General features: G+C 52.3%; 1 protein-coding gene across 8 annotated transcripts in view; it reads right to left on the bottom strand.

Annotated features, from left to right (window-relative positions):
• Nucleotides 1-1,017: 1,017 nt before the first annotated feature.
• EPN2 (epsin 2) overlaps nt 1,018-21,956 on the bottom strand; it is a 79,310-nt gene continuing 58,371 nt past the window's right edge. For 7 of the 8 annotated variants that reach the window (XM_037068920.1, XM_037068917.1, XM_037068912.1 and 4 more), the window contains 6 exons: nt 21,821-21,928; nt 20,737-20,911; nt 8,655-8,828; nt 7,968-8,054; nt 5,592-5,807; nt 1,018-3,634 (listed from right to left, as the gene is read on the bottom strand). In XM_037068920.1, the coding sequence (XP_036924815.1) occupies nt 3,336-3,634; nt 5,592-5,807; nt 7,968-8,054; nt 8,655-8,828; nt 20,737-20,911; nt 21,821-21,928 (1,059 nt within the window). In that variant the 3' untranslated portion in view covers nt 1,018-3,335. The remainder of the gene's footprint in view (nt 3,635-5,591; nt 5,808-7,967; nt 8,055-8,654; nt 8,829-20,736; nt 20,912-21,820; nt 21,929-21,956) is intronic. The other variant, XM_037068918.1, reaches the window with a different exon arrangement.

Raw genomic sequence — 21,956 nt, forward strand, 5'->3', positions numbered from 1 at the left:
CCTCACGGGAAGCTTCACTGCTGCGTGACAAACGACCACCACCTGTCCTCGCTCATGACCCTGTAGGTTATTGTTCAGATGGGGCTCAAGCACATCTCCCTTAGGAGAACGTACATGATCCACGTGTGAGGAAGAGTGAAGTATGTGGCGACCAGAGGGCCTGCTGGGACAGACCGGCCATGAGCTCACCAAGCCCATTCCCAGTCCCCCTGGGCACCAGGTAAGCCCAAATGCCTGTCCTCATTCCCCTGAGCCCAGGTCAGCCTTAGAACAGCGGGAGAGTCAGGCGCTTCCCGGCCTGGCCCCTAAGAAACCTCACTCACCTCCCACTTTGCACTCTCATTCCCTCACACAGCAACCAGCAAGCAATGTGGCAGTGTTACAAAGTGCAAGCAGCTCAGTCCCCAGTCACTATTCAGAGAGCTGCCCGACCAGGAGCCCCCAAAGGCATCCCGGGGGCCGCCTGTCCTGCATGGACCCCCAGCTATCCCAGGCTCTGGCGAACCCTCCGCAGGCTCGCTGAGTGGGTGCCTGGGGGCCAGGTCTGCAGCAGAGCAGCCCCAGAGCAGAGGCAGGAGCACTGGCCTGCCTCACACCTCCTCACAGCCTTGTTGCCCACCTCCTCCCCCCAGCGCGGCCTCCCTCTCACACTGCCCTACAGTGCAATGCCTCTCCCACCCACGCCTGAAGGAGCCTGTCCTCCAGCTGCAGTGCCTCCTCTGACCACAGGTTCTGAAGGGACAGGGCTCCTGTACCATGCCAGAGTAAAGCTGCACAGCTGCCCGAGAACCAGCAGCTGTGACAGTCACTGTCTCAAGAACGCATGGGCTGGCAGGGCTGCTCTCCTCCCTTGACACGTGGAGGCTCACTTACTCGGGCATCAGGACAAAACCAGTGGCCTGCCAGTCATAGGCCAGGCTGGGTCCTAGGCAGGACCCGCTCTCTTGCCTGCTCACCCCTCTCCCGTGTCCCAAGATTGGTAAAGGGAGGGTGGGGGAAGGACATACAGAGACCACATCATGGTACAAATGATAAATTATATTTATACAAGTAAATATCAATAGTCAACACAAGTTCAAAACCAGCTACCAGCCTCTGGGACTGAAAAAATGGCTGGGTGACACCCCTATCCCAGCGCCCACCAGGAGGGAGCATGATGGCATGTGCACAGCACGTGTGGCAGTGGCTGGTGGCTTCACGCTCAGTGCAGTGGGCAACAGAGACAAGGTGCCCAAGGACCAGTCTGTGTGTGGGTTGGGAGTCTGTGGGCCTCAGCGACCTGGCGGCTGCACTGCAGGGGGAGCTTCTGACTGTTACAAAGAAACACTGACCCGGGAATGGCCAGGCACACCCCGTGGGGAAGCACCCTGCCCCAGTCCACCTGCTCTGCCTACACCCAGGTTGGAGGAGCCAGATGTGGCCTTTGGAGCCCCCAGTGGGTGGCCCCAAGAGACCTCAGGGAGCAACACTGGAGTGGGGAGGCGGATACAGGAAGGGGGCCTAAGAGGGCACTTCTGAACCAGCTTGCATGCCTCCAGGCATTCTCTACCTCTCCTGTGCCCAGGGCCGAGGGTCAGACCCCCTCCTAGAACCTGAGGAGTGGAGGGGCCCTGTTCCCGCCCAAAGGGAGTGGTCAGCTGCCCTTGGGGTTAGAGTTAAGAAATCCTCAGTGCCATGTGAAGCATGCTGACCAGACACAGGGTTTGAGGGGGGAAAGTCCCTTCCCTGGGGGTAAGCAAGTCTTTTCTGGTCTTTAATTCATGACCTAATACTTTTTTTTATAGTGATGGGTGGGGTGAAGAGAGCAGAAAGTAGGGAGAGAGAGGTAATATTAGTGCATGTTTGTTAAATATCTATTCTGTGTGAGAATGATGCTTTTCTTCCTCTCCAAAATAAGAGATGATGACTTTTAGGTCTGCAGGGTGTGTCAAGTCAGTGGAGGGTGGGTCAGGGCCAGCCCTGCTCTCACCCCGTCTCAGCTGTGAGACCTGCAGGAGCCAGGGGCAAAGAACTGTCTTTGCCCCTGGACACCTGTGTCCCCACCTGCGCCCTGGGTGTGGGCCAGCACACAGGAGGCCCATCACCGGAGGTGCCAGACGTCTGTCTCTTCCATTCACGACTGCATGGTAAATGGAGGGCCTCGCAGATGAAAAGTGATGAGTCACATTCACACATGAGATTTTTTAACTTTCTTGATGCTGGTGTATTAGTAAGAATAGCCTCTTTCTTAGCATCTAGCCAGAAAGGCTAGAAGTCAGTTTGGTAATTCACCAAAAAAGGGAATTAAAGGAAAAGGCAACTGGAGGCTAGAGTTTTTTTTTTAAATAAACATCATCCTTTAAGTGTAATCAAATTCTCATATTTTTTTCCTATAAAGAATTTGCTTTAGTTTTTCCATAAGGCATTTTTGTCTCTTCCTATTTAAATTTTCTTACAGAGTTAAAACCATAAATAAGAGAATTTAAACTACGAACATGATATATGCCAATATCTTCATTCAGTCAGTCCTGGTAAATTCTATCAAAATTAGACAGTTAAATAAGAACCACGTTATAAAAATATTAGCCAAAAAAAGACTATTAGATAACTCTGCAAACTCAAATATGAAACTGCACTAAACAAAATCTGTGCAAATGCATACAAGCACAGAGCCACGTGGCAGGGTTATGCTCAGATTAGTTTAAAGCTTGCTCTAGTGGGTTTAATTCAAGAGTCATCCCACGGTGGTGGCGCTCACTCCTAACTCACATGAGTCAGAGGCAACTATGCACAACCACTTCCCTAGAAGGTCAGCGTGTAATGGAGCCAGCACCTCATTCCCACCACTTCTGGGAGTGCCTGGGGTGTCGGCAGGGCTGGGGTGAAGGACAAACACAAGGCAGCCATCCCAATTCCTGGGCCAGCAGGGCCGCAAAGGCCCTCTGGCGGAGGCTAAAGGCAAGGGCAACACTGGGGACCCCCGCCTCCTCCTCCGTGGCCTAGAGAGCCAGTAGGTGAGCCCCATAGCAGCTAGGACCCTGCACTTGGAAGGAAGGGCTGAGGGTGGGTGGGCCGGACCAGGCGCTTTCCTGTGACGTGGGCTGCAGGCTGGGGATGGGCGAGCAGGGCGCCAGGCGTGGAGCCACGTGCTGGGCCTGCCCTCTCAATGAGCCCTCCCTGCTCCAGCCTGACAACTAGGGAGTAAAGACAACCCTTCCATCAGGCAGCTGCACCTGGAAAGCCCCAGCACCTATCCCCACCTCTTGGACACCACTCCACAAAGGCGAGTCTCTGCTCAGTGGCCTCGGGCACAAGTTCTCAGGGCACCTGCTCTGTGGTGGCCCCAGGCCTGGGGCCTAGAGAAGGAAAGGGTTGGTGGTGCCAGGAGCCTGAGCTGCTGATGGGGGGACGCCCACACTGCCCACCATGCTCATGGTGGCAGGGCCCAGTGGTGTCAGGGAGGCACTGCTGGGCCCTAGAGCTGGGTGTGAGGCTGTGGAGGTCATGGAGACCACGGGCAGGGGCTCCACACCTGGGCCAGGCCCAAAGGACAGGCTGGTCCCCAGGACTGGGCTCCCTCGCAGCTGGTTCAGTGTCAGTGGCTGAGGCTGGTTCACCTGAAAGGGGTTGACAGGGCCCGATGCCACAGATGCACCTGGGGAAACAGCAAGAGGGACAGTGGTCAGTCACAAAAACATCCCGCCCCAAGTCAGAGGGCAGGTGTGTTCAGGTCCCTGCTGTGCCACAGAGCTTGCAGCAGTACCAGCTGACACATGGCAGACAGCCTGCTTACTATAGGCCTACCCACTGTCCAGATAAGGAGAACAAAGCCTGGCACTGGGAGAAGCCAAGTGACTTGTCCAGGGTCACAAAGCCCACACAAGGCAGGGCCAGGAAAGTGCCCAGCTCTGAGGGCTACGGCTTTCCCTCAGGGCTGGCACCCAGGGTCCCTGCTGCAGCCAGCACCTGGCACTGCCCCCTTACTCCATTGGCAGAGCTGTGACAAGGTACTTGAAAGAGGGGAAAGCAAAGGGGGAGGCAGGAACAGCAGCCTCACACTGTGCCCTAGAACCCCAAGGGCTCTGAGAAGTCCAGCAGTCACGAAGCAGACACAGCTCTCTCTAACCCAGTATTTCGAGAATTTATCTCACACTAGAAATTCTCTTCCCCCTTTTAGCAAAGACTCCTATGGATATCTGTCCAAAAATGCAGGGGCTGCCAGCACTGAATCCCCAGCACAGCCCAGCTCCCACTCCCTGGGGCTGCCCGCAGGGACACCCTGACAGGTCACCACCAGCTGCTGTTCTCCAGCCACAGCGCAGAGCACATGCCTGACGCTCTTGCTTCAAGCCCCTCCTCCAGCAGACCACTCCCAGGCAGAAATGACCCAACTGAGACTAGGGAGCAGGACAGCGACTTACTTAAGGCACCCCTAGCTTAGAAGGGTTAGAGCCAGAACCCAACAAATGACTGCACTCCAGAGCTACCTGTGTGGCCTGGGACACGGCACTGGAGGTCCAGAAGAGCCAACCAAACTTCCTCCATCCTGGCTGCAGCCCCCAGGGACCATGACCTGCTCGTAGGCAGCACAGCTGCCCCAAGACCCTGACGTGCCCCCTACCCAAAGCCTGGAGGAAATCCTGATGGACACAGCCTGCTAGCAGAACTCCTGTGGAGCCCCAGGGCTCTGTGGGCAGAGGCAGCTGGAGCCCTTCTGGGGCAGGGACAGGGGCTCTATGCTGGCTTAGAAGCCCGGGAGCCCCTGCCCTGTGGGCCACTATATCCTCACTCAATTCAGGTCCCCAAAGCCTTGCTGGAAGGAGGGAGGCTTCCTAGAGGAAGAGGTTATCTGGGGTGGGTGCTGAAGGTCAGAGGGGATAAGGGATATCCGGAGCCAGAGCTGCGGGTCTGAGCACCCAGGGAGAGGGAGGTGGGGCTGGGCTATGGTGCCCGGGAAACTAAAGCAGGGGGCTGGGGGTTCACCTGCCAGTCCCTACAGAGCCTAAGGGTGGAGGGCAGGTCTTTAGACAGAACCCCAGGAGGGAGAATGGATTTCCTGGCCCTAGGATCACATTTGATCCATTAGCAACAGGCTCCAGAGAGCTTGGGGGCAGAGAGGGTCCGTGGGTCCCTGGAGGATGGCCCACTAAGGGCCAAGTTCCATTCCCCCTGCCAGGGGCTGCTGGGCAGCAGACTCTACTCTCCTTCACCCCAGCACCACCCTCCTTCAGAGTGCCTAGGGCTGTTGCTCACTTGCTTGAAGGTCTCCCTGGTGGGAGCACCAAATCAGAGGTAGCTTCTGCTCAGTAGTCTCAACTGAAAGAAAGGGGAAGGGCTGCCTTTCACACACACACACACACCCCCCGCCCCCCCCCCCCCCGCCCGATGTTGAACTGAGTAGCAGCTTTCACACTTGACCCATCAAGGCCCTGGAGAGCCCGAACTGCTGTCCCGGTGTCCAGCTGGCTCCAAGGGGCTGGGCGTGCCCCTGAGTAGAGTGCTCACCTGAGGGGCTCCGTGGGAGGAGCTCGCAGAGGTACAGGAGAGAGGCCTGCCTCAAATCCACTCCCAGGAAGAGAAAGAGCAGAGGAAGTGCTGGGAAGCCCACGTACCTGGTGCCAGGAAAGGGTTGAGGGACTGGGCTGGCAGGGCTGGCCTGGTCACCAGCGAGTCCAGGTTCACCAGGGCTGCGTTGGGGCCCAGGAAAGACTCTGGTGTTTTCCGGGCGCTGCTGGGCTTGCTGGAGGTGATGGTCAGGGGCTGAGACTCAAAGGGGTCGGGGCTTGTAGCTCCATTTTTGGGGGATGGCAGAGAGGCCACCACCTCAGCTACAAGACAAGGACACAAACAGGCATGGAGGATAGGGAGAGTGGGCCCCAAGACTGTGCCCAATGCTGCCTGCCAACCCTGGAAGCATCCTGAGCACAACACAGACATTTCCGGACCCACAGTTGCCCTACTGGCTGTACCAGGGGCAGGGGGGGTGGTGGTACGGGCAATGTTCATTGCAGTGTTGTTTACAACAGCCTCAAGCTGGAGACAAATAGTTGGCCACAAAGCAGGTCACGGCCAAGCCCCGGATGCAGAGGCAGAGAAAACCAGATGAGGAAGAAAGAGACTATATCAACATTTCAGATGAAGAAGCCAGACTGAACAGTGTGGACAGCACAACCCTCCAAATGTTGTAAGATGTTATTCTGGGTTGGTGGCTAGGCACGGGTAGGTAACTTACATTTTTTAATGTTTTCATTTTCTAAATTATCTACAATGAACATGAGTTTCTTGTTAGTTAGAGTTAGAAGAAAGCAAATTATTTTTTTAAATTCAGCCAACAGAGGGTGTGGTGAGATGGGCTGGTGGGAAGGCAATGCTCTGCCGAGACACACGGTCGGCATGTGGCACGAGGTTCTGGCGAATGGCCATACTCTCCACTCAGGAATCCCATTTCCAGGACTCCAGCTTCAGGAAATAATGCAACACGTGAACATGGATTTAAACACAAATAGGTTAACCACAGCATTATTTGCTTTAGCAAAACTTAAAATCAACCTAAAATGTCCTCCCCAAAATTAAAGAATAAATATTGCTGAGTGATACATTCTACATAAATGTAAAATATTTTCTAAAGAATTTTTAATGTTATGAGAAAACATTTTCAATTTGTTATTACATAAAGGGAGTGGGGCGCAGGATTCAATTATGACAGGAGGAGCCAAACTGTATTTTTTTTACAGAGACCCATTTATTTTGTAATTTTTAAAAAGATTTTATTTATTTTCAGAGAGTGGGAAACGAGGAAGAGAGAGGGAGAGAAACATCAATGTGTAGTTGCCTCTCACGCGCCCCCTACTGGGGACCTGGTCTGAAACCCATTCCCCTGACTGGGAATCAAACCGGTGACCCTTTGATTCGCAGACTGGCACTCAATCTACTGAGCCACACCAGCCAGGAGCCATACTGTATTTAAGAGCTTAGAAGAAAAACGGAAGGAAACAGTGGCTGAAAGTAGGAGAAAGAATCACAGACTTTCATTTTCTCCCATAAACTTCCAGATTTTCTACAAGGGGAATACTCCAAAATGGGAGAAAATACTCTGCAAGTCCCCGGAAGGCTATCCACATAAGCCATGCCACCCTCTCACGGAGGCACCGAGGGCAGGCAAGGAAGGACAGTTAGGTTGCACTGTGGCCTGCAGAGACGACCATGGAGTCCTGCCACTTTTTGAATGCAGAAAAAAAAGACCCTGAGAGGCAGCACGTTCTGAGTTGCCCCTGATCCCCTGAGCTGAGAGGGGCCAGGCTGCTCATACCTTAGACCAGGGCCAGCCAGGCCTGTGGCTGCAGCAGGGGGAAAGGTGGAGGCGGTGGGAGGAGGAGGTGGAGAGTGGGGAGAAGCGGAGGGAGGAAAGAAAAAAGAGAAGTTGCTTTGTTTGACTAGGAGATGCAACCTGAGATGGACAGAGGCTGCCTGGCTGTACCTCTGTCCTGGGCCCTCCCAGCCCAGGAGCACACAGGGAGGAGCTGGTCCTGGAGACTTAACCGTGGGTCTCCTGGACAGCAGCTGAGCAGGAGCCACACAAGGTGAGGAAGGAGGGCACAGATGACCCATCAATGCCCATGGCAGGGGCAGTCTGGAAAAGCTGGCACCTCTGGGGGGAGGGAAGTTGAGAGGACGCAAGTAAATAGCAACCACAGCTCAGACCTGGAGGTGGGGGGCCACACTGGGCTGGGGCAGGGGAGTTGTTGAGGCCAAAACACACAGGTGACCCAGAGGGGAGACACAGGGTCCAGCCCAGGGCCAGCACAGGGAGAGGGTGAAAAAATCCTCAACTGCATGGCCCTTTGCTGTTTATGTGTGAATCTACACCATGAGACATGGCTCCCAAGGTCAAAACTCAAAGAAAATGTATGAAGTTGACAGGTTTTGAAAGTTGATTACTATTTCTGCAATAAAATGCACAGAACTTAGTGGGAACCACCTTTACATACCTGTTTTTTTTGAAGTTCGGAGTTTGTCAAATTCAGAAAAGTCATCTTTAATTGTTCCATTCAGATTACTGAAGAGATCAAAGGGCCCTGGGGGAACACAAGAGGCAGTGTCTGTGGGTACCTCATGGCTTCTCCACGTTGCACTACCCAGTCTATGCCCTCGGGTGGGCCAGCATGCACAACAGCAACGGACAGCTGAGGCAGAGCTCTCCCCCACCTTCTAGGGGAGGGCGCTGAGATCAAGCAGCAGCTCAGTCCAGGGTTAGCAGGCAGGATGGAACTGGGCTGGGGACGGGAGACCAGGCCAGGGACCTTGGCTTCCCAGTGCACAGACTGGGGTGCTTGCCTACCAATGCTCCCACCATGCCCCCTGAAACTGAGGGAGGTCTAATGGTGGAGAAGACACATTTGAGTGGGGTCTGACACTGGGAGAGGCCTAAAGGAAGTGACTGGAGGAGCATCTGGAGGGCAGCCAGCCCCAGAGGGAGGTACAAATGCCCAGAAAGCCTGTGAGCTCACTCCACATACTGGCTGTGCTGCATGAGGGGCAGGGAGGACAGAGACAGATGCTGTGGGGGAGGGCGGCAAGCAGAGGCAAACTGAGAGGCCCCATGCCACAGAGCCACGAGGGGGGAGTGGCGGGGCCCAAAGGGTCTCCTGGGGCCCAGGCAGTGGGCACAGTCTCACCAGGGGCAGACGAGGACTCGGCAGCAGAGACGGGGGCCCAGGCGCCAACAGCTTTCTCGGCATCGGGGGCAGGCTGCTGTGGGGTGACCCAGGAATCTGAGCTCTTGGAGACACAGTGCGTGCTGGCCCTGAGGGGAGCTCCCCACGGATCAACAGAGGAAGCTGGCTTGGCACCTGTAGGAAGGTGGGGTAGGGCTCTGAGAGGCCCTCAGGAAGTTCTGGGCATCCGGGGTGAGAAGTGCAAGCATGCTCTGGGCCACACTAGGATCTGTGCCTGTGTCAGGAGAGGCAGCTACCCAAAGGCTACCCCGCACCAGCAAAGCCAGACAAAGCAGAAGCCTGGGCAGGTGGACGGTGCTGGGGCCTGCTGCCCAGGGCGAGCACTGGGCAAGGCCTAGCAGGGTGTCCCCTGGGCAGGGACAGAAGAGGACACTGCCGAGAACCTCTCCAAGCTCCTGGCCACAGCCAGTCTTGGAAAGGGCTCCCTGAGCCAAACTGAAGCCACCCACTGATTAGGGCCAGAAGGGTCTCCTGGTGTCAGCCACCTCACACTCCCAGGCTATGGGGGTACAACCAGTGTGTGGGAGCTCAGGGCTCACCTGGTGGGTGAGGCCCTTGATGTCCCCAAGGCTATCACAGCTCCTCGCTCTGCAGGGCAGCTGTGCAAGTGTCGATGTTTGCTTGCAGGTCCTTCAGGCCTCTTCCCCTCCCAGACTGTCCCCTCACTACCGCCTTCCTTTGCACACTTTCTCTTATGGGTTTGACTGAGGTCTGTCCATGTTTTAAGTCCTGACTGTGTTCCTTGTGTTGCAAATATCTTATCTTCACCTCCACTCTTATATTTCAATGAACTGGTAAGGAAGTAGACCATATCAGTGTTTTTGTTTGTAATCTGTGCTCTTTTTAACATTTAGAAACTTCTTCCTTACACTGGGGCCTCAAAGCTGTTCTTTGATAGTTAGTAATATTTGAGAATCACAGCTTGCCTTTCATGTTCTCACATTTGATCCATTAGTGACTTGACTTTTGTGCCTGGTATTAAAATAAGGATCCGGTCACGTTTTCCCATATGAATGATGAACTCACAAAGGGCCTCCTCTACCAGGAACCAAGTCCTTATGGGTCCACTCTGTAGCTCCCTGGTCTCTCTTCCGACCCTTCCTGTCTCAGCCCAGCACCTTCTGGGCCATCCTTCACAGGCAGCGTCACGACACTCCACCTGGATGACCTGCAGCAGCAAATCCCAGCCCTGTGTCCTTCAGGAGAAACTTGGCTGCCTCTGGCCCTCTGCTCTCTCACAGTCATTTTAGTATCATCTTGTCAAGTTAAAAAAAACTAAAACCTTGTTGGGATTTTGATGAAATGGTATTGAATCTTAGGTCAATTTAAGAAAAATTGGTATCATCACAATAGCAAGTATTCCAAATACAAACCACAAAGTATCACTCCATTCACTTGTCTTCTGTAATAGTCTCAGTGAAGTTTAATCTTTAAAAATTTCATCCTTTATTTCCATAATAAATTTATACAAGCTTTTAAAAATTTATTCCTAAGGTCTGGTATATTCTTAAATTTTCATTTTCTATTTATTTATTATTAGATAGAAAACAATTTAATTTTATATACTGATTTTGGTATCCAGAAGTCTTGCTACTCTTAAGTGCTAACAATGAAATTCATCCTAATTACTTACTCTTGTGATTCTAATAAACTCTTAACTCTAATAAACTCATCTGTAGACATTTTTAAATAATCCGTGTGTGTGATCACATGACTTGTGAATGATGACAATGCAGTCTTTGTGGTCCTCACACATTTCCTTTTGTCCCGATCTGACTGTACGGCTGGCACCACCAGTCCCGATGTGTGGCTGGATGCAGTGTCCTTGTCTTGCTCTTGCAGGACCAACTTTCAACATCTCACTGTGAAGCAGTGCCATAGAAATAACAGACATTTTCCCTTTTAGAAGACCTTTATCAGATCATGGAAGTTCCCCATCATTCCACGTTTGCTAAGATTTCCTACTGAATAGGCTGATGAATGTTACCAACCTGTTCCTGACTCTAGTAAGATGATCACATGATTTTCCTCTGTGGGTCTGTTAAAGTGGTGCAGTAATACCTTTTCTGAGAACCTGGTCCTTGAAAACCAAGTTTTTCACGATGTACTATATCATTTTTATATTTTTCTCATTTTGGTTTTGATGCTGTTTCTTTGCTTAGGGTTTTTGCACCTATGTTCGTAAATGGGACTGAACTGACACATTTATTCTCACATCTCTTTCTCCGCTTTTGGCTTGAAGATGATGCCAGCCGCATCGAAGGAGCAGGCATACTCCCTGTCTTCCCGTCCTCTGAAGGAGTCTGTGTAGAAGTGAAATTGTTTCTTGAATGGTGTTAGAACTTGCTAGGAAAGCCCTCTGGGTAGACTTAAGGGGTGAGGGGAATTTTTAAGAAACTAATTCAATTTCTTTAATGATTATAGAACTATCCCTCCTTACAGGTTTTCTCTCATTCTGCACAGTCAGCTTGCTAAGTAGCCTTTTCAAACCCACCCACTCTGTCTAAGTTTTCAGAGGTGAAAGCACAGAGTCTTACCGAAGAGCCTCTGCTCCATGTGGAGCCCTGCAGCGCCCGCAGTTGGGCTGTTTCACTTCCAACACTGGGCCTTTTCTCTGCTCTTAAAAATTAATCTTGCTAAGTATCTGTCCATTGTATTACTCTTTTCAATTATAAACTTCTTTGTGGATACTATTAGTTTGTGTTCTAAGTCATTTCTGTTCTTATTCTTCTTTCATTCCTTCTGCTTAGTTGGGTATAATGCTGCTCTAACCCTAATGCTATCTCATTAATCTTGTACCTCTCTTCTTGACTAATGCAAACACCTTAAGCTATAAATTTCTTTCTTACTGTTGCTTCGGTTATCCCACAAATTCTGATATAAAAATATTTGCATTATTATTTGGTTCCAAATTCTGATTTTCGTATCTTTTTCTTTGACTCAAGTATTTAGAAGTGTCTTTAAACAATGTCCCATGTAGGCACTTTTCCAGTTACCTTCTTGTTACTGACTCGAGCACACCGTTGTCAGAAAACATGTTCAATGTGGCCCCAATGTGCTGCCGTCTGTGGAGGCACTTCCGCCTGGCACAGGACTAGTTTCTTGTTAGTCTTCTGTATGTACCTGAGAAATATGTGTATTCTCCAACTGCTGGGAACAGCAAGTTCATAGGCTCATGAATCATGCTGATTCCATTTTCTTATATTCTTATTACTTTAAAAATACTCTCCCACATCATTTCCCATTTCTCATGTTTCTCATTCCTTCCTGGAGCTCTGAGTTTCCATCTGGCTGTCCTTCCGCCAGCCAAAAGAATATCCCTTAGCACTTCTGTGGGGCAGATGTGCTGGTGACAGATTTTCTTAGTTTTCTGTAACCTGGAACTATTACAGAACTGGAACTATTTGCCTGCACTGTTGAAAAATACCTTCACTGAATACAGGATTCTCATGGGGTGACAGTTATTTTTTTCATTTCAAAACTTAAAATATCTTTATTTCACTATTGTCCTGGGAAGAAAGATGACTTCACTGGAACTGAATTCTCCACTGACAGAGCTCTCCTTCAGCGTTCTTATGGCATCATCCCATTGTCCCCTGGAGTCTGACATTACTGGCGAGAAGTCCGCTGTCAGTCTGAGGGCTATGCTTTGATCATGCAGCATCTGTTACCTGTGGCTTTATTGAAGATCGTCTCCTTCTTTGGCTTTCTGATTCTGTGCGTAGAGGGGATTTCCTTTTGGGGTGTTTTTTAAAAAGATTTTATGTATTTACTTTTAGAGAGATGGGAAGGGAGGGAGGAGAAAGAAGTGAGAGAGAAACATCAATGCGTGAGAGACACATCAATCAGTTGCCTCTCATGCGCCCCCTACTGGGGACCTGACCTGCAACCCAGGCATGTGCTCTGACTAGCAATCAAACTGGTGACCTTTTGGTTCACAGGTAGGCGCTCAATCCACTGATCCACACCAGCCAGGGCGGATTTCTTTTCTTGTTCTGCTTATGATTCACTAAACTTCCTGGATCTGAGAAATAGCACCTTGACACAATTCTTGAAAAGCCTCAGTCATTATCTTTTCAAATACTGACTTTTCTGGAACTCTAAATAGATGTGTGTTAGATATAGTCATCCTGTTTCCACACTTCCCCAACCACACCAACCTCCCCACTGCTCCAGACACATAGTAGGCACTCCCACCATCTTCTCCTCTCTCTTCTTGCCTTCCCTGACTCCTCCACTTGGCTTTCTGTTGGAGCACTCACCAGACAGTACCAAAATGACTTTCTGCCCAGGAGTTTACCTTGGACTATAGACTCCTTTAGGGCAAAAGCTATCTCCTCTCTCTCCACCAGGCAGCTTTGGAGAAGACCAGGTAATGCCCCCTAGCCACTAGACTCATCTCCTGGACCCGATCCCCACACATGCCCCTTTTAACAGCCCCAGTGCACTGTGCATGGACAGACGTATGGGTAGGAGGCTCTTTGGCTTTCAGAAAGATGAGCACTCTGCCGAGCTGTTCCTACCATGCTGACTTTGTCACCTCTAATCTCTGAAATGCTGACTGTTCTAGCTTCTTTCTCCTGCCTTTGGCAGGGTGAGCTGGCAGTGTGCTAGGTGCAGGTCTGTGCAGGGAGGGAGCAAGCTGCTGACCCTACTTCCCAGGTGGCCACAGCAGCCTCCATGCCCCACGTCCTGCATCCTGCAAGCTCCATTTTCATCACCCCTGGACATGCATGCCTGTCACTTACTCATAACCTGTCAACTGCTGCTGCCCCTGAACCACAGCCCTCTAGGACCTTCTTTGACCTTTCACTCCTGGTCTTCCCAGCATGTCAAACAGCCCCTCCTCTCCGTGACTGAACCTGCTCTCCCTGGGCCCACTTATGCTGGACAGACAAAGGGCAGATCAGGACACTGAACCTGGCCCCAGCTGGAACCACACAGTGAGGATGGGCCCTCATTCTGCTCCCAACAGGGCACCTCACAGGGCCTTGGCTCTCTACCTTGACTGGAGGGAACTGGTGTGGAGGAAACTGCATAAAGGAGAGCAGACTGTCAGTCAGAAGAGCTGGGAAGTGTCTTAGGAGCTGCCCAGGAGGCAGTGGAGAGGACACAGGATTTCCTACAGACAAACACCTGGGACCCAGGGACTCCAGACTACTTCTGGCACCCCGTGGACCAGGTGGACTTATGCCTGCCTCAGCTTCTGCCTCACCAGCAGCCATAAGAATGGAACAAGCTCGCATAGGAGCTTGTTGGTCCTGCTATGTGGTCCCCATCCCTTGAGCTAGTCTGTGCCCAGAGGACACGGACTGAGTCTCACACTCATCTCCCACAGCTCTGACCACACTGGGCAGCCTTGCACAAGAGAGCTGCTGTCTTTTCTTCCTCTTCACCTTCCTCAGAAGACACTCCCCGTCTTCTTGAAAAACATGCCGATTTTCCTTAGACTTATCCCCTAACTAGTCCCAGCCTGAGTGGGTTTCACCAACAAAGTCAATCTGCACAGTCCCTCAATCCCAACCCCTCACCACCAAATCCTAGAAAAGCACAAGAGCTACAGAGAAACCCTCCCCATCCCCTAGGCTATGAACTGGGAGCATGAGGTAGGCACCCAAGACAGTTGGTCCTCATGCTTGTGAGGCTGCAGGGGAGAGGACAAGGGCCCACTGTGTGGGGCAGTGCAAAGAGGATCTGTGTCTTAGGGATCATCTCTGAGCCATGTGTTAGGCCGGACTGGAGGCAGAGCTACCAGTCTCCGCTGAAGCTGTTTACACCAGTGTCCCGCCCAACTGTACCGCTGACACAGCCTATGTGTGCGCGCAGTTATGTGTGTGCACACGCGTGCATGTGTGTGTAGGAGGCTTGCTGGGAGGACAGGGTTTGCACCCTGCAGCCTCCATGTCACCCTGTCACACTGTCACGCACCCACCCTCCCCCCTGCCCAGAGCCCCTCATAAGGCACTCACCCTGCTCTTGCTCACGGGAGAATCTGTCTGTGTCCCCAGCCACAGTGTGAGTCCCATGGGAGCTCCCTGCACCTGGCACCTGGAATGGGCTCCATGACTGATGGGGGACTAATGGGGAGCGGGGAAGGAAGGTGCAGACCTCAGGGCCACATCTTATCTCCCTCCCTCCATGAGGCACATTTGTACTCTGGGGTTTGATGACTGTCTCTTGAGGTTCCAGGTAAATGTCTGCTTCAGGTACCAGAAACACACTGGAGAGGAGCTGCCCTAAACTTGGGCAGTCTGTGCTGGAGGCGCTCAGACGTCTTAGCCTCAGTAGGACTTCACTCACCACGCACCTCAGGGCCCCAAACCAGTGGCTCTTCATGGTGTCTGTCCCCAGGAGTCTCCAGGGGACTTAGTATAATTACTGATGCTGTCCCCTCCCCACCCCATCCTGCCCCCACTAATTCTGGGGAGGGCCTGGGCATCTGGATTTTTAGATATCCCCCAAGTGACTGGAATGGGCAGTCTGAATGCGTGAGAGCCACTGAGTCCCTGGAGCACCACGCTCTGGGCCAAGTCCCCCCAAGACAGGAAGGCCCACTGTCGATGGCCCAGCTCAGGCACATAGGCCTAAATGGAAGGGCAGCTCATTGGGGCAAGCCCTGCCTCCCACAGACAGGCGATCCTTGGAGTCATCTCGCTCTCTCTGAGCTACATGTGGAGCCCTTCCTCCGAGGAACAAAACACAGACAGGAGTGACTGCACCCAGCATGGGAGCCACAGGAGGCAGGGGCCACGGGGAGAGGTGGAGGGAGACGGCACTGAGGAAAAGAAGGCCACATCTCCCTGAGACAGGATTTCTGAGACACACATTCAAGAGTAAACAAGCAGACAATGGGACACAATATAAAGTAAGGAGCAGGTATTTCAGGGCATGCAGGCAGCCCACAAAGCAGAGACAAGCCCTGGACCTTGGCACTGCCCTCCAGACCTCATACAGGCAAGCCTCTCAGTGACTGCACACATGTGCATGTGCAAAAAAGAAGACACTTTCTTCACCATTTGGACCTACTCTGGGACAATAAAGATCTAAAACCACTAGCTTCCCCAAAGCCCATAAACTAAAGAGTTCAAACAAAGTACTGCACCCTGCCTGGAAGGGCTCTTCCCATAGAATGCTGATATGTGAGGCTGCATAAAACTCATCATGCTGAGTCCCCATCATCCTGGGCTTCCAGGCAAGGCTTCTGCCCAAGTGCCCCACTGCAGTGCAGTGCCACCCTGAAATGGTTCAAGGGTCTCTTCTGATACCTCCAGTTATTTTCCACAGGCCCAGCTTCCCCTTTAGAACCTGCTGGAACAACAGAAAAACCAGCATGGCCACGAACTTTAAAAATCAGCATCCTCTGTGATATGCAGTGTTGCAATCAACAAACTGTGGCCCAAAAGGAACCCTGCTCCTGTCCTGCTGTGCACAAGGGCAGATTTGGTCACAGCTCAGAGAGCTTTGCATATGAAGTGAAAGATGTGAAAGATGAGTTCAGTTCAAACCCCGCTGACCCCACATTAGCCAGATGACCATGGACAATCCAGCTGCTTGGCCTCAGGGAGTTTTGTCAGGTTTCTGTCCTGCAACTGGCAGTTGGGGACCCTCATACGCACAGGACTCTATGCTGACTTTCTGCTCCACCACGTGCCTGCAGGAGTTACAGGAGGCCACACACTGCGGCACCACCCTTCCTGCAAACCTAACCAGGGGACAGAATGCTCCCCTCACCTTCCTACAGATGCATACGCCAGCCTGCAGACAGTGGGCACCAGGGGCAAGGCAAGTGCATCCCCACGAATGCCTACTGACATCTCTCTGTCCTCCTCCGTGAATGGACAGTACATTTGCTGCAAGGCTCCTCTGTGCTCTGCCCTCTGCATCCTCGGTAGGGCCCAGATCGTGCCACACACCGATAAATAAACGCTTTTGAAAGCTCCAGTGAATGAGAGGAAAGGAGGATGAAATCCAGGGCAAAAAGATCAAGCAGCTTCCGGCTTTCTCCTCTGAGGGCCCATTCATAGGGAGCACAGAGACATGGCCTCTCACTGGCCAGTCTGGCTCATCCCAGCCTCACACATTAATATTCATGTGCACAGGGAGGAAGTCACAGAACTAAGCCATCTTGGAAGTCACCAGGAAACTCGCAGCACCACCTGCTGCTCAGCCAGAGTGGAAGGTGGCCTGGCCTCTGTCCTGGCCCAGGCAGTGGAAGCGGGACAGAGAGGAGAACTGAGCCAGCCAAGGCTGTCTTAGTCACCAGGCTGCAAGCCCCCTCATCCCAGGTGGGCTGCTTTGTGTGTCTGAGCAGCAGAGGAAGTGCCTGTTGACCTGGCAGGCTCCAATTTCCCTCCTCTCAGCCTCAGCACCACCTCCCAGTCGGGCTCCCCGAGCCACCCCCAGTGCTGCTTTGGCAGCAAAGGCACCAACCAGGCTCGCCAGGAAGACTGGCTTTCAGAACAGCGTCCTTCCATCCAGGGTGCCACCAACACATTGGAAAAGAGAACCTCTAATCTTTCTAACTCATGAATGTGTTTCAGAGTGGTGAGGCAGCCCTGAAACACACATGAGCATATCTCACTAGGGAGAAATCCGTCACCCTGACATGCGCACCTCGCTCTGGAGCTGGGTCTGGAAGACGAAAGCAAGGGGACTGCCACCAGGCTCTGGTGAACTTGGGCAGCACTGCTGAAAGCAGCACATCAAAATGCAAAACCACCTTGTACACAACAGTGGCAGTGGGGAGGGCGGTACAGCCCTGGGTCATCCCCTGGAGCCAGAGCCCTGCTGTCAGTGTCTGACCACACCTGGAAATGCTCATCCTAAAGTGCAAGCAGAATCCCCCATCTGCTTACCTACCTACCCCCCACACACAGTTATATATACACTGTGACCCAGAAACAATCATTAAAAAGCTAACGTTTTAACACTAGTCACCTACCTCTCCATACTGGAGATGGAGGTGATGACCTAGGACATGTACTACTGAGACCTTCGACGCGGGCCAGGGCAAAAGGAGGGCCTGGCACTGAGGGGCAAAGCACAGAGCCTGCCTCCAACTTGTCGTGTGACCCCAGAAGATGAATAGCCTTTCTTGGCTTTGGGGGCCTGTTTTCTCCCCAAGTCCCTGGTAAAAATGCCAAATGCATCTGATCCAAAGAGAGGGCCCTGGGCTGGGAAGTGGCAACAATCCATGAACCTTCTGTGGCTGCCTACAGATATATTTTCATTAGTCCCAAACACATCCTTAATTTTTTAAATTCATTGTCAATATTTAAAAATCAATAATTTCAAAAATGCAGGTTTCAACTTTCTCTTTAAAAAAGTGGATTTGTAACAGCCCAAAAGTGGAAATAACCCAAATATCCACCAACTGCTAAATGGTTAAACAAAATGTGGTGTTATACAATGGAATGCTACTCAGCCATAAGAATGCAGTATGCATATACACTGGTATGTAGATGAACTGTGAAAACACACTAAGTGAAAAATACAAGTCTCAAAAGCCACATGTGATATGATTCTGTTACATATGTGAAATGTCCAGAACAGGCAAACCCAGAGACACAGAGCAGAGGGCAACTGCAGGGCTGGAGGAGGGGCAGCGGGGAGTGAGCAGAAGGGAACAGGGTGTCACCGTAGTAGAAACATCCTAGAATCGGTCCTGATGACCACACAACATCGTGAATGGCTAATGGTCAAAATGGTGAACACTGTGCTGTATGAGGTTTAATTTACCTTGACTTTGTAAAACTGGAAGAGCAAGCCCATGTGGGTGGCCTCCCACAGGATGCTTGTCTGCCTCTGAACACCAGCTGCCCTTCCCCAGCTGCACCCCCGCACCTGGCCAGAGCCTGGTCTAAGCTGCCTCAGGTGTGTGAGCCCCGCCCACCGCCCGCCTTGGCAACAGCCCTGCCCCACCAGTGAGAGACTGCCAGCTCGCTGTGAGGCTCCCATCCCAGCTCAACCCATACACAGGACACAGACCTGTCTGCCAACCACAGGAAAAGCTGGGTTAACATTTACCTCTCCCAACCAGGTAACATAAACAGTTAAAAAAAAAAGCAGAAAGGAAAAGTATGTCTCCCTCCCACCCCCTCAGCTGCCAAAGCCCCACCCAGAATTCAGCAGGTGCAGTCTTCTCAATCTCACTGGCTCCTCCTCAGTGACCCTGTTCTTTTCTGGGCACTGAAAAACTGCCCATTAGTTTAATGAGCAATTACAATTTTGAAAGGGATTGATAGTCTTTCCTGAATAACACCCTTATCCATAATGTAAGGGGGCCACCCCTTTAAGGAACTATTTTCAACTTAAAAATAAAGTCAACACCACTGTCTGGAAAGGCCTGCTGTCCCCACAGGCAGCACTGAGTAGGCATGTCTGGTGGCCCTGCTGTCACTGCCCACACGCATGCTCAACAAGACTTTCCACCCCACAGGCTCCCTGGGGGTGCAGCATATGGCCGTGAACTGTGTGGACTACGCTCCTGGCAGTCTCAGAGTCAGCTTTCAGTGAGTGAGGACTACAGACCATTGTGCCTAGGGTTTGCCCCAAGGCCCGGAGGGCTCTGGCCAAAGAAGTGCAGGGTTCTGTCTGAGTCCCTGCAGCCAACAACATTACCCAAGGACGTCTGGAGCCAACACTGTCCTCTGGACATGTCCAAGCACTTGGCAAAGTGGCCAGGCCCTGAGTGACCAGGAAGCCACCCATCCCCACTTTCCGGCTCCCACCCCCACCCTACCACCCCAACCCCGCCACCCCAACCCCCTGCTGCCCACTTTATACCAGGCAGGCCCCACACTTGCATCCATTGCACGCCTCATGCCTCTCAGAAGCCCAGCCTTCTGCTGGGAGCACACTTGCCTCATCCTGGCCCCTAGCTGCTCCCGCCCTTCCTCGAAGATTCTTCTAAGATGCCTGCCTTCCAGCCCCCTGCTCCCCTATTGCAGATATAAGTCCCACCTCCTGAGATAGGCTGGCCCCAGGATGCTCTCAAAGCCTGCCACTGAGGCCCAGCCTGCACATGCTGCTGCCATGCTGCTGTCCCCACCTTGTCCGCACCTACCCAGAACCCTGTGGGCTGAACCCTTACTTGTTTGTATTGGGTGCCTGCAGGCCAGGACAGAGCCTGGTGTTTGGCACACTTCGACGAACGTGCAGGGGACCCAGCTGAATACCAAAGTCGGTTCCAATTGGGAAAACAGAGACCCCACCAGATACGGGCAAATTGCCACAAAATATACAATTCAAAGTTCCTAGACAGAAAACCCACAGATCTCCCATGTCCAGCAGGATTCAGAGCACCCAGAGGGGACTCCCAGAATATAGGCTGCATGGGAAGCTGACAGGTCAAACCCTGTTTGTAGCAATCTGAGGACCCATGTGCCCAAGATCTCCACCCTGGATAAAACCAATCATGATCCACTCATAGTTAAAATCTCTTATTACAAATTCTCTTCCATTTGGCATTAAACAGAACTGGAAAGTATTCATTTAGCCTAGCAGACTGACTTGACTTGCTTCAATGACAAGTAAAAAGAATTAAAGCAAACATACCTCTCTTTGCAAATATATCCCCTCTACATTAGCAGTCACATTAAGTACATAATAATTTCCAACTAATTATAGCAACTCGATTTACATGTTTCACGGCATGTTATAGTTTCTTCACCTGGGTGCTGGGTACAACTCTGAGACTGAGAACACTGACAGGTTCCAGAGGTGGGACAAGCCATTTCTGATGCTCATGGGAAGCAGAGAGGAAGCCAGCTTTCCCTCTGCCAAAGTAGGAAACCATCCAAAACAGAATGGAAAGGAGGGCTGCTCCTCCTTTCCTCTGGAGGAGGGCAGCAGCCTGGCAGACATCACAGCTAGAGACCGCAGAAGCCTGGACCCCTACCACCGTCAGCCACATTCACTACCCCCTCACCCCCTTGCCAGGTGAAGGAGAGAGAGAAGCTCTACCCTGCCCTTCCTCACCCTTTCAACAAGCAGGCATGAGACACAAATGAGGGGTCCTTACCAAATGATGGCCAGGGGCTCGAAGTGCTGGTGGGGGCCGCTGGCCCACCCCAGGGGTTGGTCTGGTTAGTCACGGTCAATGGGCCCCAGGTCTCTGCTTTCTGGATGGCAGGGCCTGAGCTGGGGAGGGCATCCATTAAATCCAACAGAGTGGTCTGCTGTGGGTAGGAGCCGGGCTTTGGAGACAATGAGAAGGGGACAGGTTTTACTTCACCACAGTAACATGTGACAGCCACCAATATTGCCCATGCTTCTTACTAGACTAGAGGGCCCTGGGAATGGGCTGAGAGGACCACGGAGACTGAGCATTCCCATCTACTGTTCCATCCATACCCCTCTGTCCCCCAATATCCCACAGCCACACTGAGGCACTCATTTGCAAACAGTCCTCCCAGCTTTCCTTCAGGACACTGCTTGGCCCTGGGGTCCCTCTCTCCAGAATGCACAGCCTACTACTCCCCCAGCAGCCAGGCATTCTCCAGGGCTCCTGCTCCAGGGGCTGTCCCTCTCCCTCTCCCAAGGTTGCAGTCAGGGATACTCAGGGCCCTGTAACATGGAGGCCACGTGGTGTGAGGGGCCTGAATCCTGCCTGGATGGTGAGCCTATCTGGAGCAGAGTCATGTCCCAGTCATCTTGAGGTTCGAAGAAGGAAGTCCGGTGTAGAAATGACAGTGGTGAGGAAGACCAGCACTGGTGAGGGCCGACCCTGCACCAGGAAATGGTTCCAGAGCACCTGACGCTTAGCTTCGGTAACTAACAGTCCCCTACTGTGTGTGTGTGTGTGTGTGGTGGGGGGAGGGGGGGCAGGCACTTGCCTACCTGCCATTTCCCAGGGAGTGACAAAAAGAAAGGTCAGCATAAAGTGTGAACCTGGGCTGCTCGGCTCCTGCCCCTGCCCACTTCTCTCGGGGCAGCCTAAAGAGCCCAGGCACTCTCGCCTCACTCATGCTCATCACAGGCCTCAAGGCTGTTCACTGAGTGAACAGACACCGGCTCCTATGAGAGCTCCCCAAGTGTCACTTGCACACTGAGGGGTGGGTTTGGAGACAGTCTCGAAAAACTTCCCTTCCCAGGGAAGCACTCACCTCTTTCTTTTTCGGAACTTTAACCGTGTCTCTCCGGCTTTCTTCTCTCCGGCTTTCTTCAAGGGCCATCTGCAGCCTGAGATCATCACCCCGCCTGAGGCGTTCTTCCTGTGGGTGACAATGACCGTGAGGCTGG

The sequence above is a fragment of the Sturnira hondurensis genome, unplaced genomic scaffold, assembly GCF_014824575.4.
Source record: "Sturnira hondurensis isolate 20B ecotype Veracruz unplaced genomic scaffold, ASM1482457v3 Scaffold0018097, whole genome shotgun sequence".
Taxonomy (NCBI): Eukaryota; Metazoa; Chordata; class Mammalia; order Chiroptera; family Phyllostomidae; genus Sturnira; species Sturnira hondurensis.